A 21,076-nucleotide genomic window follows, 5' to 3' on the forward strand; every position below is an offset into this window, starting at 1 on the left:
GCCAGGACCGCGCCTCTTACAGAGAGGGTGACCCTTCTCTGTTTGACAGACTAGCTTTTAAGGGCAAAGGCCATGCAGTTGAGCCTGGCCACGCACAGGCGGCCAAAGAAATTGTAACACACAGAGAAAGTTGCACAGTGATGCTAGGTAACCAACTGAATTACAATTTACCCTATAGTAGACCTTTGACCCAGCCTATCACCTTGGTTAGAATTGGCGCCCAAAACACTCTCAAAGGGCGAGGCCCATACTCCTTGGTAGCTAGGGAGACAGTATGCAACCCCCCACTGATCAGATGTCTCCACCTGGCCTGACCCACCCTTGTATCTGGGCTTTGTTACCTGGGGTTGGTTTCCGGGACTTGTTTTTAAGTAAGTCCCCTGGAAGAAGGGGAGCAGGGATAGTTTAAGGGTTAAACAGCGTTATTGTTTTAACCTTGATGGAAACCTCCGGCTAAACAGGTCCTTACAATCTCATGCTGATATAGAGGAATCATGCTATAAATACTGATTATCTTTTCACTCCTAAAGATATCACAAATGGCTGTGCTTGGCTTTTTGAGGGAGAGAGGGGTATTTATTTTACTGGCCCTTAAGAGTCTAAGAAATATTGTTTGCTTGTTAGTAGAGATTTATTGGTTCACAGAGCTGAAAAACAGTGGTAGGGTAGCTTTAGATGAGGTTTGACTAGGGCTCTAGCTTCTTTCTTTGGAGTCTTGGGCTCTATTCTCCTTAGCAGGGAGCAGGAATCAGTTTTGTTCTTCTATGAGCTATTGTCCTGTTAACATTCGAAAAGATATTTGCACCTCAATCAGGACAGCAAGGAAGAGGGTCATATCTGGTTCTCTTTGTTCTTCCTATAAACCTGAGTTTCCATTTTGCATTATTTACATTTAGACTAAAATACGGTCTTCAGCATTTCTTCAAATACAGGAGATCTGTAGGAGATAACTTTTCCCAGATTTTATTTATCTAAAGAATGGCTGATTTCATCTTCATTTTTAAAGAATATTTTCACTGGCTTTGGAATGCTTGGTTAACTCCTTTTTATTGTTTGTTTGTTTGTTTGTTTGTTTTTTCCTTTCGGCAATTAAGTGTCATCCCATTATCTTCTGGCCTCCATTATTTCTAATAAAATGTCATCAGTAATGATAGCCCTTGTTCTCTATTTTCTGGTGTGTCCCCCCCCCCCCTAAGTTTGTTTTCTATAGCTTTTGTTGTCAACAGTTTAAATATAATGTGCCTGGGGTGGCTTTTTTTTGTCTCTCTTCAGCTTGGGTCTTACTGCATGCCTAGATGTGCAATATAATATTTTTAATCAAATTTGGAAAATTTTCAGCCGTTATTTCTTCTCATATGTTTCTTCTCCAATATCTCCCTGTTCTCCTTTCAGAGCTCTACTTGCACATATATTAGCCTATTTGATAATATCACACATGCCTGAAAGATTCTATTCACTTTCTTCAGTATTTTTTGCAAGTAGGTAATTTCTGTTGATCTGGCTTCAAGTCATAGACTCTCTTCTTTCAACCCTAGTCATCTACTAAGTCTATCGAGTTGAAATTTTATTTTAGTTATTATACTATAGTTGTCATCTGTCCATTTAGTTTTATATATTTTTTATTTCTTTGCTGAGTTTTTCTATCTATTAATTCAGTAAGACCATGTCTTCCTCTCATTTCTGAATTTCTCTTCAATATTTTCAACATATTTATGTAGCTATAATAGCTACTTTAAAGTTTTCACTTGCAAAGTTTAACATCTGGATCATGTGAACTCCCTTTTCTTCTTGATTATTAGCCACATTTTCTCACAATCTCTTTCTCTCCATGTATAATAATTTTTGTTGTTATTGAATACTGGATATTACAGATAATATCTTGGCTTTATGTTCTGTTATCTTCCCCTGAAGAGTGTTCATTCTTGTTATAGCAGGCAGTTATTGGACAATCATGTATAATATGTTCAGACTTGTCTTACTCTTTGTTAAAAATCTTCTGTTCAAGGTAAGTCACTCTAATTTGGCAGGAACTCAAACTCCAAACCCCTCATATGTCTTATCTGGTCTTGATTACAAGTTTTGTTAGGACAGCCCTAAAGTTAATTCCTACTCTAAAATGTGGCGCTCTTATAGGCTCAGGCTTTTCATGACAGCTGTATGCCAGAAGTTTTAACAACGTGTGAACGAGATGTGTGTACTCTGGTTGAGCCAGAACTCCCACTTCACCTAGGATTGCTCTTCCCTAGAACTGCTGAAACTATCATTTATCTATCCCATTAGTAACTGTAATTGGTTAAGCCCTGGGTAGTCCTGCTCTGCAAATAAATATCCCAGGAATCAGCAGCAGACTCACAGGAGAGTTCCACCTGGACTTCTTCTGGAACCCCTTTTCTGCACAGCTTTCTCTCTCTGATGCCTTGTGACACAGAATTAATTTGCTTCTGTTGTCCCAGATTCTCACATCTGTCTCCTCATCTCAGTGAGACCACCATGCGCTACTTGGAGTCTTTACATCTCTTTTGGGAAATTGTTCCCAAACAATTGAAAGTTGGGGTGATCATGTAGATTATCTTGTGAGTTTTTCTTCTTTTAGTCATGTGCTATTATCCCTTACCTAGAAAGAATTACCTCATGTAGTTTGTCAGTTTTATAGTTGTTTACTGCAGGAAGACTGTTCAGGTATTAGCTACCTCATCATGGCCAACTGCCACATTGCCCTCCAGAAAGATGTTTTGGAATGCACTTTCCACCAAGTGTTTGAAAGCAGCAGTTTGTTTATGTCCATGCCAACTCTAGGTTTTGTCATTATTTTAAGATTTGCAGATTAAGTGGGTATTTTTATAATTTCATATATATATACACTTTAAAAATATAGGTACTTTTTCATAAATACACTGCTTATATACAAATCATATATATATTTACATATATAATTATATAATTTTCAAAATGTCTGAAACTTTTTATTACAGTTTTGCTTGGAGAATCTCCCAGAGTATTTTAGTACATTCCAAATAAGTCACTGATTTTATATATTAGTAGAAAATATATTATTTTAGCTAAATTTAAGCAGAAAGAAAAATTTAAAATTAATAGACATAAAAAAAACTAATTTTGAGTTTGTTCTTTGACAAATACAGACTACTACCAAGACACAATACAGTTTACAAAGAATTGTATTGTTCATCTTCTGCAATACTCAAACGTATGAGGAGATACATATTTCTTCTGTAAAGTTTCTTTAAAATTAACCCTTCTAAGAATTTTAAGTTTGTGGTCTGACATGGGAACCAACACCCAAATTGTCTAGGAAACTCCCTAGGTGGTTTTGAGTGAAAGTTTGAATACCACATTTTGAGAAACTATTTGTTCAATAGAACACGGTCTCTAAATGGACATGGATGGTAGGTCCTTGGGAGTGAAATGAAATTAATGGTATCAGGAAATAAACATGAAAGTCGCTGAATTCTATATTTTCTTCACAAAGCAGAAAAGTATTTCAACAACTCTAAAAGGTTCTTCAGCAAATAGCAAAGAAACCTCTTTAACCTAGGTAAACCTAGTACTATCCAAATTGACTTGATCCTACAAACTTTTTAACACCATCACACTTCAGGAGATCCTGAATAGATAGCACTTGTTGATACTGCCTTCCTAAGGGCCTCCCCTCAAATAGAGACATTGAGATGACTTTGATGGACAAATGGGGCTCTAACTGCCCTAAGGGGTGCCGCCAAAAGTTGTCGGACATCAGGGCACTTAAATTATCTATTTAGTGTGAAAAGTTCTGCATAGTGTGAGAAACTGTGGTGACCTACTTTAGAAAAGTTTCTTTTGTTGTTGTTGTTTTTAAAAGGAGAACATTCATAAATAGAATTGCTGCCTTTTAAAGGTACATTTGGTAAACTATTAATAAAGATTATAAATTTATGATTCAGTTTTGTTCTCAAATTTCTAAAAAAAAAAACTTTTAAGAGAATGTAGCTCATATGTGCAGTTTGATAAACTAACAGGAAGAAATCTATTTTGAATACATATTTTAACTAACATGAAACAAGGCAGCCAACTGGTAAGATCTACTTTTAGAAACTTATCATGTAGGATGTCCAGCCATCCGTCCCTTGTTTATCTATAAAGCTTTCATTTGTCATGCAGAGTTATTGCAGGGGTTTTTGGTTTGGGTTTTTTTTTTTTTTCCATTTTAATTATATTTCTTTACTTTAATAAATTGGCTCAGAAAATCAAGATGAAGGAAGAATTGTCATTTAATAAATATACTGATTTTATCTTTTATAATACTAATTTTATGAATAAATACTACTACTGATTTTCCTGCAATAATTTGCCATGGAAGTCATACTTAGTGCTGCTTAGGTTGACGTGAAGACAGAGGAGAAAGAAGAATGTGTTGAGTATATGACTTTGTGATTTGTATGTTTGTCTTGACGAAATTGAGTAAGACTGCTCCTTAGATAGTAGAAATTGCCATTAATCACCAAAACTTAGAATCAGGTTGACTACGTAATTTGCAGAGTCTGGTACAAATTGAAAATGCTTAAAGTTATTATGAACTTCCAGGAGGTAACCACAGAACATGAAACCAAGCATGGACCTCTGACTACGGGAACTTGTGTGATTACACAGGTCTTAACACCACAAAGCCAACCCTGACTAGAAAATCTTTACAGATTAGCAGTGGGGGAAGGGCTCTAACAGGAGAACTGATTAAGGAGGCAGTGTTCCCCCAAGTCTTCAGGTGACCAGTGAAGCAGACAGTTTGGTACAGCAACTTTCAGTGAAACACCCTAAGGATTGTAGTTTAAGTGAAACTCAGCTGATAGATAACACAAATGACTATTCCAATGAACTGGTGGGTGATGAGCTATGTTTGATCACCTGTTTGAGGCAGCCAACATTTACTTGCTATAAATTCAAATCATTCTTTTGTCTGGAAACAGTGGAAAGGTTTAAGGATAGTATTGCTGTGATTCCTTGAATTAGAAAAAAAAAAAAATCCTAGGTGGTCTAAAATGTAAAAGGAAGGAAAGAAGCTTTCTGGGGAATTTTCTTTAATGATTCAATGAAATAAAAGAAAATAAAAGTGACTAATGTGGGTTGGTGAGTCAACTGTGTTATCTTTGCATATAGGTTTATATCATGAAAATTATTTGTCCTGCTTGGTTCATGTCACAGTGCTTCAATATGCTCAAGATATGACTATTTTCTATATCTTGTAGATGAGAAAATTGGAGTTCAGAAAAAAGATGATTCCAGTAATGTCAAAATTTTTGTAGGTGGTTAAGCTATTAAAAAAAAAAAAAAAAAAAAACTTGTATTTATTGAAGGTATACTATGTACCAGACATTAAGCTAAGCAAATTCCACATATTATTCATCTAGTTTTTATTTGTCAGAACTCTTTCTACTGAAAGTGAGGACATACCTTCTTAATCTAGTTTTATAAAAATAATGTTCTGTGTGTATGTTCAACTGGGAAATGCAGGAGGCAGCCTCAGACATAGCTGAATTTGTACAAAAATGATGTTGTCAGGAATTTATCTCACTGTCTTTCAGCTCTGCTTTCCTCTGTGTTATTTATTCTCAAAGGGAGTCTCTGCATGTGGTAGGAAGGACGGTCCTGCACCTCCAGATTTGCACCTCCAGATTTACAAGTCTTTAATCACCTTGATCTCAGAAAAAAAGAGACTCCCAAATACCTAATTCCCAGGGAAGCCTGAGTCCTGACTTGTTTCTGGGCCCATTCTTGCATGAATCACCAGGGCAAAAGGATACACTTATTGGACAGGCCTAAGTCGTGGCATCTCCCTGGAGCTGGAAAAGAGAGACACATTCCTTAAGTGCTTATTGTCTCAGGGTGTTATGACCCAAAGAAGGGGGTGTGATTCTGGGTAAGCCTTAGGAACAGATATCCATTACAATAGGGTAATTATTATGTATATTTACACTCAAGCAAACAGGCTTGGGGGAGAAAGAAGGATACTTTGCTTCACTGTAAATATATTGTAGGAATGGAGCTTATCCCAAGGAGATAAATGCAATACCCCCAATTCTACAAAACAATAAAAAGGATTTATGTTTTGAGTACGTTCAAGGAATGCCAGTCTCACTACCGTCAGAAAGAAGACATTTGGTAACTACATTATCATCTTCAAAACTAAAAGGTACAGAGATTGCTTTATGTAGACATAAGTAATTGGGAGTTTTATGGACATTCCGGAATGTGTATCTTTCAATGACTAACATTTTAATGGGAAAGCACTACTCAAAAAAACACAAATTTTAGACTGTCAACTCTTTTGAGGGCTGTGCCTATTTATTTTTGCATCCATACCAGATACAGTGCCTGCACACTGAAGGCACTCAGTAATTCCTTGTTGAATCAGTGAGTGAAGATGGGTGGGAGACAATGCAAGTCAACTTAATTACTTAGTAGTGAATGATACAACCCAGGGATACCTCAGAAGTATTTTCTATATGGGGAACTGAAGGATTTGTATGTCTTGGAAACGAAGCTATACATGTCCACCATGACTGCATTTTGAGAATAACTATTCTATTAGCATGGGCCTGCTTAGGGAGCTGCAGCAAACTGTAATTGGCTCTGTCAACTGATTGAAATGACACTTACAGACTGGTGACTGACTGGTCTCCAAGTCCTAGTTTATGCTGTGCCTTAGCCATGATTAGATTGGGCCAGATTAAACCTATGTCTTAAGACTCTGAACTGGAGTTTGTGGGAATCGGGCAGTTTATAACAAAAGCAGAAATATAAAGACATCCAGAGTAGAGCTTTGTAAATGGTGTACACTAGAGTTAGGATATTTGTTTCTGCAGCCCCAAGGACTAGAAATCCTGACCTAAGTTGTTGATCTATTACTAGAACTATATTTTTTCAGTAAGCTTTTAATTTTAACTCCAGCATAGCTAACATACAGCGTTATATTAGTCCCAGATGTACAATATAGTATAGTATTCAGTAATTCTGTGCATTACTCAGAGTGGTGCTCGTCATGATAAGTATGTTCTTTAATTCCCATCCCCTCTTTCAATTATCCCTGTGCCCATCTCCCCTCTGGTAGCCATCAGTTTGTTCTCTATAATGAAGAGTTTGTTTTTTTGGTTTGTCTCTCTCCTTTTTTCCCCCTTTGCTCATTTGTTTTGTTTCTTAAATTCCCCATATGAGTGAAATCATGCAGTACTTGTCTTTGACTGACATGTTTTGCTTAGAGTCATACTCTCTAGCTCCATCTATGTGGTCGCACATGGCAAGATTTCATTCCCTTTTATGGCTGAATAATATTCCATTGTATATACACACCACCTCATCTTTATCCACTCATCAGTGGATGGACACTTGGGCTGCTTCCATAATTGAACTATTATAAACAATGCTGTAATAAACACAGGGGTGCATGTATCTCTTTGAATTAGTGTTTTTGTATTTTTTTGGATAAATGCCCAGTAGTGTGATTGCTGGATCATAGGGTGGTTTTATTTTTAACTTTTTGGGAAACCTCCCTACTATTTTCCACAGTGACTGCATCAGTTTGCATTCCCGCCAACTGCACGAGGGTTTGTTTTTTTCCATGTGCTTGCCAACACTTGTTTCTTGTGTTTTTGATTTTAGCCATTCTGACATGTACGAGGTCAACTACCTAGAACTATTGCTGTGCCTTTTAAATAGTCCAGTTTCAGTGAGGTCTGTCATTTGGTAAAATAACAGCATAACCATCTACAATTCTGTTCATATTTTAAATAGGATAATGCCAAACAGTGCAGTGTCCAGAGCTGGGCAGGCAAAAGGGTTTGGTTTTGAATTTTAATAAATACACTTGAAGAGAGTGCTGATGCTTAGACCACAGGAAGAGATTATGAAGATAAATATAGATGGATGTAAAAAGAAGACTGAGTATATTCTTCATGCTATAGAAGAAAGACCAATCAATAAAAGCAACAGAGAGGTAGATTTAACTGAAGAAGACATTTTTCAACCTTTTGCTGACTTGTGAAAGATGATCTTGGGCAATAAAATTGTAGTGATATTATAGATGAGATTTGTTCAATAGAGATTCTTCAATATAAAGAATATGTTGTCCAGTTTTATAAACAATTTTCTTTTTTTTTTTTATCCAGGAAACTAGTCTAATTATTAGAGGTGGTCTTAGCACAAAATTGAGAGTTCCTCATTTGCAATTGTTTGGGAGAAGACACAACTCTGTTTTTGTATTTATGAATTATTTCCCCTAAAAAAGGCTTCCCAAATTACATAAATTCAAGGTCTCATAAAACCTAAATTAACCATTGTTAAAACTGATGACTAACAACTCCACAAAGATTTAAAACTATTATATTCATATTTGAATCCACACATTTGAATGACTATTCTAATTTATTCATATAAAAACTTTAATATGTGGAATTCTAAAAAGAACAAATATATTCATTTGTAATGCAATGATGAAAATTGAACCAGCATAATGAAGAACTCTGCAGAAATACTAGCTCATAAAGTACCAGTCCATGCCTACACATGGAACAGTAAAGGGATTAAAATGGATATCTATTTTCTTGAAAGTCAGAATTAAATAATGCATTTTTATGATAGAATGAGGCACATAGTAGGCATTCAATAATTATGTGTTTCTCTCTGGGGATCTTGCATTTCTATGATTTTATTTAAACTTGATTTTCTTTTTTTTTTTTTTAAGATTTTATTTATTTATATGACAGACAGAGATCACAAGCAGGCAGAGAAACAGGCAGAGAGGAGGAAGCAGGCTTGATCCCTGGACCCTGAGATCATGACCTGAGCTGAAGGCAGAGGCTTTAACCCACTGAGCCACCCAGGCGCCCCTAAACTTGATTTTCAACTAGAAATGTTACCAATACTTAAAGTTACTTATATTTTTGCAAGAGTTTCAGATAAATTGACATTCAGTTCTACTTGGTATAAGAATATATTTTTAACTTTAAGGGTCATAAAATAAAAGGGAATCTACTCATCATTACCAGCAAAACAAAAAATAACTCGCATAGGAAGACAAGCAATATATAAAAGTGGTGTTTTTGCTTTTATTGCAAATGAGTCAAAAGCAAATATTTCATTATCTTTTTATTAGCCCATTTTTATAGCTGCATTTGGGGTAATATTTTATAAATGGCATGCATAAAGTGTGTTTGTTGTGGCTTCTTTCAAAAGAAATAATGATTTGTGTAAAATATTGCTCACATAGTTAAGTTAAAACCTTAGGTTAAAAACAGGAGCCAGTTATCTCATTTCAGAATACTTAATTTTTCTCAAAGCTGATAGTTTTATCTTTGGGAATCCCTGTAGTCAAGATTCCCTTTCTTGAAGTTTTATTTGGGACTATGGTTATATACAGTTTCTGCTCAGTCTTTGCTCAAGAAAGAGGGTCACTGTTGTGACAGAGAATGACAGTGATCCTTACAAACTGCAGCAGGGAACCATAAAACTCTATTGTGACCTCTTAAAAAAAAGAAAAAAGAGTATAATGTTTATGACCTAAAATAAGGATGGTTTTTACACCCTCATTCTTTACACACTCTCTTTCTCCTACACACACACACACACATACATGCATGCACTCACACACACATACACAATACTACACAAATCCTGCCCTAGCTACTATAATTTCAAAGCTTTCATTTTAGGGATTTTGGTATATTTTATTCCCTCAGAAGTTTCCAAGGTTCTTGGTGATGAATTGTTAATAGAAACTGGGAGACACCTGCAACCACATTCATCCATTTTAATTGTGACATGTCTCTGCACAAGATCCCCAAATGTGTTTTCCCTTCAAACTTATACATGCATTACTTATCTTCCAAGAAAAATAGTACAAATTGTTATCAGAGCTGATTCTAAGGAAGCTGATCAGTAAAACAGAGAAATTTCAAAGCATTTTAGTTATACCTAGAGCTTTCAAGGCTTTGAGATTTTTATTTATCTTTGAATATGGCATAAGAAATGAATTTTAAATTACAGAATATAGTTTGAAACTTCTAAGATCAGGCACACATAATTTGTATCCTTACAGGGTTCGGGGTTTGTTCTGGCAAAATCCCTTTATCTTGTTCTTCTGTACATTTTATTATTTAGTGGGTTTTAATTTTTTAGCTGATAACACTATGAAGTAGAGTTTCTTTTTTATATTAAGAATTATTTTGAGGTACACCTGACTGGTTCAGTTAGAAGACCATCTGACTCTTGATCTTGTGGTTGTGAGTTTGAGCCCCACGTTGGGTATAGAAGTTACTTAAAAAAAAAAAAAAAATTATTTTGAATCTTTCAATTAGGCTGGTAAGATAGAAAATGTAAATGTGAAATAGGATTTTTTTTTTCCTTTTTTAGAGCAATTGAGATGGGTAGGGGGTAGGGGCAGGAGGAAAGGATGAGAGAATCCTAAGAAGTCTCCATGACCAGCATAGAACCTGAGTGGGGCTCCATCTCAGGACCACGAGATCATGATCTGAGCAGAAATCAAGTGTCTGTTGCTTAACTGACTGAACCACCCAGGGACCCCTCAAATGGGATCTTTTATGTCAGAGATAGTTCTGCTTGTGGAATACAGGCCAGTTTCAGATGTGGGATTTGGAAATTATGGTGTTTATCACAAAATGGCTCCTAGTTATAAATTTAGCCTTGTAAGACTCAGTTCAAATGAACTCTTTCTGGGAGTGGGGGGGCGGGATTACAAGCAGGTTCCATGTCCATGGTGGAGATCTGATTGGGGCTTCATCTCAGGACCCCGAGATCATGACCTGAGTGGAAATCAAGAGTCCATTGCTTAACTGACTGAGCCACCCAGGCGCCCCTCAAATGCACTCTTATTGACATTTCTCAACAGAATTTAGAAATGTTCCAATATCTGTTGATGATAATTCATCTTTCTAAATTATATACCCATAGTTACACACTCATAGTTAAAAATAATGACTTGATACTTAAGCTAGAGCTCATTAATTATTATAATAGAAACATATTTTGGTGAGGAAATATATTCTTACTTTATCAAATAATTTACAAATTTGCTTTAACCGCACATTGCTGAATCTCAACTAGTTTCCTTTAAACCTAAAATGTATGTGATTGGTAGTGTGGCAAAATTTTATGCTTAGAAGTAGAAAATTATATGTGATGTATGAAACTATCTTAACTAAAAATATTGACATAAGTAACATTTTCTGCATGTATTACATTTATAGGGCATGTCGATTTTTGGCAATCTCATTGGAACTATGAGTAAATTTTTTATTTGCTTAAGTTTATTTGAACCATCTAATTTCATATTTTCCCCTGATTTTTAAGAATATCCAAAAACATTACCTGAATTTGTGTATGTGTGAAAATAGTAGAATTATTCTATGAATAGGTGTCCACATCTGATATGAGACCACAGTTACGTTTCTGCTCTGAAAATTATTTTGAATTGTGTGTGTCTGAAATATCTCACAACTACAGATTAAATGTAAATTTCTAGGACTATTGTTCATAATATTATCATAATAACTCATTTATAATAATCTTTTTTCTCAGATAAATCATTATGTGTCAAGGTTAACAAAACATGGGAGTGTCACTTTATAAAGTTTATAAAGTCATATAAGAGATTTAAGTAATATTCTTAAAGGCCAAACATAAAATTATGTGTTAATATTTGAAAAATACACACTTGGTTCAGAAATAGAACTTTTGATTTAATAAGGCATTTGGGCATTCTCTTCTTTCTCATAGCTATGACTATACCAAATATGTACAGAATGTCAGATGTCCATATTGGTTCATTTTGAGTCAATTTCAATATTCATTTACATAAATGAGATTTGTTTGGATGGCTCAATATATACAGCCTCTTTTTGATGACTCAGTAATTACATAAATAATATTCTAAATGCTAAGTCAGTGGTCTTACGTTTAAATGTCTTTCTTTCCTGCATCTCATTGTTTTGTTTTGTTTTCCTTTGGTTTAGATCGAGGCACTGTGCAGAAGGTGGTGGTTCTTCCCTCTAACAGCTCTGCCAGGGGTGAGCTCATTCTGGAGGAGCTGGAAGTCTTTAAGGTTTGAGCATCTCTTCTGTTCATCTCAGTACATACATGATGGATGGAATTCTTTCATCTTAGGGCCACTTGGGAGGAAAAAAAATATTTGATAAAGGATCAAATAAATATCATAAGTTTTTGAGGTTAGGAAACACCAGATAAACTGAGAAATATAGAACAAATATTTTTCTGAAGGTTTTTTTTTGTTGTTTTTCTTTTTTCTTTTGCATTTCAAGTTATCTTAACATTAAAAGATTCGCTTTTTCAACTATTATCACAACTCAAGGAATTTTGGTCATCATTACTTTTATAAATGAGTTGTTGTGGTCAAGGTCGAAAAGATTTGCCAGCAAAGGGCTTTTATCATTTGCTTCACAAGCCACTAAAATCCAAGTGCCTTACATTATTGATTGTTAGATAAACTTTCTCATATTTTTTTTATCCAGGAATTTTAAGAAAACTGCTTTGTTTCCTCTTATTTTATGGCTTTCAACTCAAATGACATTCAAGTTACATAAAACAAACGTCGTCTCTTGATCGCTCAAAGCTTCATGTTCTGCTGAACTTGAGATTTCATTATTACTCTCTTTGTTCTTAAATTTCGGCTTAAGGAAAAGAAGAAGAAAGAAAAACAATACACGACATCAACAAAAAGGCACACAGTGGGAAGTTCAGTCCTGTAAGACATCACCTGCTCTGGGCAGAGTGCATATTCTTTCTGGATCTGTGACTTGGGAGAGCAGATCTGTGGTGTCCCTTCTCTCCTTAAGATGTAAATCATTGTAGTTCAGGTGATTTCTCTGATAAACATTTGGAAAGATGGATAAACACAGCCAGAGAAGCTGTTAGGGTTGCAAAGATACTTTGGCATGGAATCAATCCTATTGCAGACTACTATTTCCAACTAAATCAATCAAGAGAAATGGCGCACGCAAAGATGTCGCCACCCCAGAGCCGCCAGCATGGCCCGCCCTTGGTCAGCACCCATGGGTCTTTGACATCACCTTGGACAGTGAGCCCTGGGGTTTGTCTCCTTCAAGCTGTTTCCAAAATTCCAAAGACAGCAGAGAACTTTCATGCTCTTAGCACTAGGGAGAAAAGATTTAGTAATAAAAATCCCCGCTTTAGAGGGTTTTTCCAGGATTTCAGAGCCAAGGTAGTGATTTCATGGGCCATCGTGGCACTGGCTGCAAGTCGATCAATGGGGAGGAAGCTGATGATGAGAATTTCATCTGAAGCCCATGGGTCCTGGCACCTCATCTATGGCAAATGCTGGACCCAACACAAACGGTTTCCAGTTTTCATGAGCACTGCCAAGACTGAGTGGTTGGATGGCAAGCATGTGGTCTTTGGCAAGGTGAGGGAGGGCAGGAATATTGCGGAAGAGCTTTGGGTCCAAGAATGGCGAGACCAGCAAGAAGATCACCATTGCCGACTGTGGACAAATCTAATAAATCTGACTCCTGTTTTATCTTAACTACTAGGCTCTTCTTTCTGTAGCTTAGGTGAGCACCCCTTCACCCACATCTGCTCAAAATATCCTATAATTTCTGTGATCTCATTGCAGTCCTGTGGGTTCATATTTTCCTTAATCCCCTCCAAATCTAGCTGGATTGAAGATTTAAGTTTATGATGTAACATGATAAACAGCAACAAACCAAAACAAACAAACGGTCCATGGACATCCAAAGACCAGAGTCAGCCTTTAACTGAATAAAGTTAGCACTTCAGGCCTCCCAGGAGCAGACTGTTGCTGGTTTAGTCAGTTGCTTTCTTAGTTGAGTGAACTCAGGATATATTGACTTCTTAATATAGGTTCCCATATTCACCAAAATTACTGAATTTATAAGCATATAAATGATCAAGATGCCTTGTTTAGATTATGCTAATTCATTTTAAATGTAAAGAAATATTTTTTAAAAGTAACCAAATGAAATCTGAGGAACTCTGGAAAATTTTCCAGTGTCTTGTTGAATTTATAATTTTAAATGCTAGACTCACTTTGGCATAAGGTTCTTTGTGATTAGTGTGTTAATATTGTGCTTACAAAATGTTAACTAGGTACATTCAAGTGTTTTTTTTTTTTTTTCTATGCCTTGCTTTATAAAGGAATTGATTGTTTCATTAGATTAACCAAAAGTTCATTATATATAAAATATTTTTTCCTCGTTCAGTTCAACACAGACAACTTGGCTAGCCAAAATAACATAAAGTATTTGGAATTTGCTTGAAGAGAGCAAAAAATGCCATTGGCAGACCTTCATTTTTAATTCTGAAATATAATTTTTTGATAATCAGAAAACATTAAGTGAGTTTGACACAAACCCAAACATGTAAGTCATGGAAAGCTCTTAAAGAAATGGGAATCATTCTGGTCATGTGCTAACTACTTATAGTGTGTTATATTAGTTGTGCTAGTGTTATCATTATGAAGAATAAACTCTCAGTGGAACAACAGAGTCAGTCAAAATGCATGTGGGGGACATCAGCCCAAGAGAGAGACTAAAAAAGTTTGAACTTTCTTGTGGACGTGTGTGCCAATGACTAATACAGCTAAATTGAGAGACACAGTTACCAAATACACTTACTTACTGTCTTCAACAGTGTTTGTGTCATATTTTCTGAGGTGAGGTAAAAATAACTGGGTGTCTATGATATACTGTGATTAGCACGTGAGGAAATAATGCATTTGAATGGAAACAAATTCCTAAGCGAAGTGTCACACTGATACACTGCAGAAAACTCAAACTCAATGTAACCTTAAAAAACCAGACTCTTTGTTTTTATAGAGTGCAGAACCATAATCTCTTTTAATCCTCTATTCAGAATATTTCCGGAAAATACATCCAGCTTCCTCAGACTTAACTTGAATTGGTGGTACAGCTATTAGTAGTTGCCTGGATGGATATAAATTGCAATACCTTTTTTGTATGCATATGTGTATTTCTAAGTTGTGATCAAAACACAATTGAGTGTTTAGATTGAGCTAATCTAATAATATCACCATTTTTTTCTTTTAAACATGTGTAAGAACACACACTTCCAGAATGTGAAATAATTGTAGGTACTGTTAATTTTGAGAGCTTGCTCTCACTTGCATTTTTCAAATAAAACTTAACAGATGAAAATCAGGTTATCATGAGTCTAGTTTTTAACAGGAACTCATAATGTTTAAGAAGTAAACTCTATGAATAGAGTCACTTTCAAAAAGGATTACTGGGGTGCCTGGGTGGCTCAGTGGGTTAAGCCTCTGCCTTCGGCTCAGGTCATGATCTCAGGATCCTGGGATTGAGCCCCGCATCGGGCTCTTTGCTCAGCTGGGAGCCTGCTTCCCCCTCTCTCTGCCTGCCTCTCTGCCTACTTGTGATCTCAGTCTGTCAAATAAAATAAAATGATTTAGTAAAAAAATTTTTTTAAAAGGATTACTATTTCAGAAAATCCTTAGGTGCTTTCATTAATTCGCATTTATCAAAAGAGAACATTTTCTAACTATTTCTTTTTTCCTTTTTTTTTTCAAAGTTGTAAGATTTTTTTTTTTTCTAACAGTATCTCTTTGTTTGCAAAAGGAAAATTAATAAGTATGATTCAGGCTAATATGTCTTTCCAAAGCAACATTTGGCAGCTACATGGTAGCTTCTTATGCAGACGCTTGAGTTGTGGGGGAAGAACATGAGCTGCCATTCCACAGCATCTTATCTACCCCTATCCAAACCTAAGTTTTATTCATTGCGTTCAGTATTCCAAAGTATAATTTTTTAATTCTTCCAAATTTCTTAGATTTTGTATTTCTAAAGATTATATTGATGATGTGTTATAATTGCTACTTTTTAAAATTTAATCATATATTTGTAAAATATATCATATATATTTAATCAGATATTTGTTAGCACAACAGAGGAAATGTACTTTAGAGACAACTATTGCTAAACTTTGAGTATATGTGCATGTGTAGAGAAATGATGATGTCTTGAATTTTAAAAGACATGAGAATATCTTTAATGCAAATCTTTTTAAAGAATTATTTGAACAGCTAACAATTTTTTTTTAATTTTTCAGAATCGTGCTCCTATAACAACAATGAAAATCTCATCCAAGAAGGTAAAACAACTCCATTTTTATTTTCTTTACGTATTAAAAATTTTACTGTTGTGAAAAATATATTTTTTTAATTTTAGAAAAATTAATATTAGCATTAGAAAAATAATTATTATTTACAATAACCACAAAATCACCTTTAATTTTGATGCATAGTTGACAGGCTATGAATGGAAGACAAAATAGGTCTATTTTGTATAAAAGCCCAGGAGAGCAGAACTTATAAATATATACTGCAAGATATCCCAACATTTTGTATATCCTATATATCCTGTTTTCTCAAATATTACAGTGTGTGAAGCCAACCAAAATAAAAATAATCTTTTGAATGAAGACTTTGGTATAATGTTTGGGCTACTATAGCATCACAAATATTCTCAGGGGCTTGGAATGAGTAATCAGTCCTCTTCCGAGTTCCTGCTGCTATCACTTGAAATGTGTAATGCATTCTTTTATACTTATTGCTAAAGAAGTGCTATTTTTTAGAGTTTATATGTGTCATTTAAAAAATCTGAATTCTCAGATCTAAACCATATAAGGAATTGGGTTTGAGGGAAGAAATGTTTGGCTATGATTATCAGAAATGTTTCATCTTCTAATTCATGCCTGCACAGGCAAATACACAATGATCAGAAAAAAAGGAAAAGCCCTATCCCAGTCTCTGCCTATGCAACGTATACACCTCTCCAGCCCGCAAGGCGTTCTCTCTGGAAGAAAGTTCCAAAGTTCATATAGCCAGAAATGGAGTAGGCTTCAGAGCACAATGGACGTGCATTTGAATCCCAACTTATCCATAAATTATGAATAAGTTGTTAAACTTCACTGACCTAAGTTTCTGCCTCTATATGGTAATGCTTTTCTCACAAAAGAGTTAATTTATATAAATTGCCTAAAATAAAGCAGGTCCTTCATAACTGCTGTTTCAAGAGCCTGAGACTTATTTTTCTTGGAATATGGAATAAAGGTTTTAAGTATTAGCACAACTGATGACATAAAGTTAGTGTTCTTTACCTTATTTGGTCTGTTACAGATGAAAGAATATTCCACAGTCAGTCCTGTACTCTTTTCACTTGACTCAATTTTATGAAGAAAAATAAATAGGGTACCATAGAGCTAAAGATCTCATCTGTAAAAATGTTTGCATGGTGCATAACAAACATTTTCCCAAATAACAAGAAGCCATTCGTCATTTTCTCCAATGTCCCAGGGAGCTGATCCCAAGTCAGAATTGTCTTTGAAGTCAGTAGGGAAGCCCCTTGTTTACAGTAGTTTAATGCAAAGAGAAAGTATCGGAACAAAATTCAAAATGAACACAGAGCCATTTGTGTGGCCGAGTAGCCCAGTACACAGTTACAGTGACACACGTTACTATCCAGGCTGTAATTCAGCTGGTAGACTCATAGTTCACAATCCATTCCATTGAATTTCAATATGCAGTACACATACACACAGGAGAAAAAATGAGTATTAAATCTGTCTTCAACATCTTATATTGTAGATAATTAAAAATGTTTCTTTCAGTCATTAGATTTAGGGCAGGATAATTATTTCAGTTTTGGGAAACTCATTTGCACGTCTGGATACCTCATTATTTTTTCAGTGAGAAAGAAGTACAAATTGCCAACGGTATTTTACGTACATTTAAGCTCTCTGAATTTAGTGCCTTCCCTAGTCTTCAAATTATTTTATTTTCTATTTTATGCTTCTTTATTCTCTAATTTATTCTTGCATTCCATATAGCAGAAAATAGTTGGATTAATTTTTTAAAAAAGATAATTTCTAGAATGAAACTACTTGTATTCTTTCCTCAAGTAAAGCAGTTTCCTTAATTTAGCATAGCTGATGCTTTCATTATATTATTTATTAATGTACTCAATAAACACTTATTTGAAATGTTCTTAGAGAAATGGTTATTGTCAAAATACACCATTGTTTTCATACAGTTTGTCTCAACTGGGGATCAATCATTTTCAGCCCAATTTCTGCAAAATTAATTAATCTGAATAAAATGATTTTTTATTAGACAATAGACTGAGGTGTGATTCAAATGATTAATTAGAATTGACAATGTATAAGTTGATAGTTTGTTAACTGGTAATTTTCTCTACTACATTATTTATTCATTCATTGAGCTCTTAGGAGTCAGAAACTATTCTAAGTATTTCATGTGGAGTTAGCCCTTACATTTAGTTCTTAACATAATTCTATAGGATAAGTACTGTATCATCCCAGTTTTACCCAAGAATGGCCTGAGATTCAGAAAAGTTGCATAGATGGTTGTGGTTGAGCTGGGATTTGAATCCTAGAAGTCTGCCTCCAAAACCAGACCAATGGTGCTCCTAAATTGCATGTAGGTGAATATGTATAGATGTCTTTTTGTGTGTTGCACATGTGGATATATTTGAGTTCCAGCTTAGAGATTCTCTGCTAATTTGAATCATACACTATCACTTCTTTAGAAAATAAGCATCAGTTAGAAACTTACTCTTTTCAACTCCTGAGAACCAATATATGCACAGAAAGAACTGGAGCAGTATCCTAAGAAGTTCTTGACATCCTGTAAATGAAGGAGAGGGAAATCTTTATTTATGACTTGGGATGCTGAAGATCACTGGATCACACAGCAAGTTTAAGACATGACTAAATATAAATACTGATATTCTTCTAAGTAATTTAAAAGTTGCTCCAATGAGTAATATGCCACTTTCAAAGGCATGCAAAAAAAAAAAAAAAGTTTTAAAAGTTTTTATCTAATACAGTGTACTTTTTCCCCTAAACTTAAAAATGCCCTTTATTTAAGACTTGACGTTTTCAAATTTACAAGGTGATGGGTTGCCAGATTTGAAGAAAAAGAAAACTGCCTTGTGCATTCAAAAAATAAAGCAAGCATCATAATTTAAATCTATAACATATTAGCACAAATTTGAGAGAACAATAAATCCCAATGTTTCAAATGTATGACCATTCTACACAGGGCCCTGAGTTTTGTTTTTTTTTTTCCTTTTTCTTTTAACAGGAAAGTGGTAATATTATAGGCATATTAACATAAGAAAATTCTATTTATCTTGGCTTATACCCTCTGTGCTTTGCTTCTTGTTTTTAGTCTATTTTAAAATGAATCTCAGGGTGTATAGACATAATGCGTTCCTGCTGAAAGTCCTCTTTTAACGTCCACATCTGAATTAAATCATAATCATTCCTCCAATAGCAACAATTGTATGTGAGCTCCAATGAAGGGATTTCCCAAGTGTCTCTGCATCGCTGCCACATCTATGGTACAGCCTGTGCTGACTGCTGCCTGGCAAGGGACCCTTATTGTGCCTGGGATGGCCATTCGTGCTCTAGGTTCTACCCAACTGGGAAGCGGTGAGTACCAAACATTCAGCTGAAAGTCAAAACTGATGTTGCCAGATACTCCACATCATTAGAAAAAATTCTATTGCTGTATTCTTTAAAATAGCACTAGAAGTAGTAGCTATGTTTAGCATCATGTATAGTTATTGAATGAAGTAAATGGCTATAGTTTTAACTTGAAATTCTCACAGATATGTCGGAATACAATACTTTGGAGACATTTCTTTCTCCTCTTAAAGCTCCTCCAGCAACACAATTTCCCCCTATGACCCAGCAAATTTTTTAAGCAGTATTTAATGTTTTCCACATTACCTAATTTTTTGTATGCTTCTGTATATGCTTCTGAAACCCTAAGAAGGGTTTCCCTGTGCCATTTAATTCTCCAATGATCAGAAGTTTGTCCTAGTTCAGGCAACAGGAACATTGTTCCAAAATGGTTTTTTTTTTTTTACATTTGGTTTGAATTGCTTTCAGAACCTTGGTGACATGCTCTTACCTCTGAGAATGGGAAGTGCATGGTTGCTGGTCAGATTGAGAGAATAAGACAGTCTGAGACTGAATGCCATTTATCCTAGCAAAGACTTAGATGAGAAACTTAGAACCAACTAGTACACAAGTTGTGACACCAGTAGTGACACTGATTATAGAACAAAGAATATGCAGAATTTAGGGTCAGCCAAGATCAGAGCTATGGGTCAGTCAGGGTGATTAAGGGGGTGATATTTGAACAAGGACCTGAGTGTGATGAGGAATGACACCAAGTCATTATCTGGGGGGGATAGCATTCCAGAGAGACGGAAAGACCAGAAATCCTTAAAGCTGTAGTGTGTCAAGATTGTTCAAGAAATAGCACCACGACTAATGGGACTATCATGGAATGAGAAAAAGGAAGGGTGGAAAGAAAATGAGCTCAGAATGGCATATGACATAGGATTTAGTGAGTCACTGAAGGCTTTTATAGAGTGAAATGGAAAACTATGGAGGGTCTTTGAGCACATGAATTTTTTTTTTTTTTTTTTTTTTTTTTTTTTTTTTACATTTGGTTTGAAAAGCTCATCTGGTTGGGTTTGGCTAGGATTGCAGCCCTGGGGTAGGCAGGGGATAGGAGGAGAGGAGATAGAAGTTGCAAGGCAGTTAGGGCACTGTACCTTCAAAGTGAGATATAAGGAATTCTCACACAGGAATGATAGACGTAGAAATCGCACAAGGTCTGATTTGGGGTAGAGCTCAGTTAGAGAAATAGAAGACTCAAGAATGAACCAAGTTCTCAGAACTGAGCATATGCAGATGTAATTTCCTGAGAAACAGAAGACCAGGGGAGAAGCAGGTATGTGGAAGGAAAGATGATGCTAAAAGTATCTATGAGATATTCAAATGGAGAGGTTGAGTAGACAGTTAGAAATATGAATTTGGAATGCACAGGTGTGGCCTGGTCTGGATAATTTGAAAGTCTTTTGTTTTTAAAGACATGGAACGTGAAGAGAACTCCTATTCTTTAAACCAGTAGTCCTTAGTATCTGTGTTTAAAGACCTGTGTTCTTCT

General features: G+C 35.3%; 1 protein-coding gene across 1 annotated transcript in view; it reads left to right on the top strand.

Moving 5' to 3' along the window:
- SEMA3C (semaphorin 3C) overlaps positions 1-21,076 on the top strand; it is a 173,332-nt gene that overhangs the window by 137,286 nt on the left and 14,970 nt on the right. The window contains exons 13-15 of the mRNA XM_059396952.1: positions 12,015-12,103; positions 16,141-16,182; positions 19,388-19,545. Of these exons, the coding sequence (XP_059252935.1) occupies positions 12,015-12,103; positions 16,141-16,182; positions 19,388-19,545 (289 nt within the window). The remainder of the gene's footprint in view (positions 1-12,014; positions 12,104-16,140; positions 16,183-19,387; positions 19,546-21,076) is intronic.

The sequence above is a fragment of the Mustela nigripes genome, chromosome 4 (genome assembly GCF_022355385.1).
Source record: "Mustela nigripes isolate SB6536 chromosome 4, MUSNIG.SB6536, whole genome shotgun sequence".
Taxonomy (NCBI): Eukaryota; Metazoa; Chordata; class Mammalia; order Carnivora; family Mustelidae; genus Mustela; species Mustela nigripes.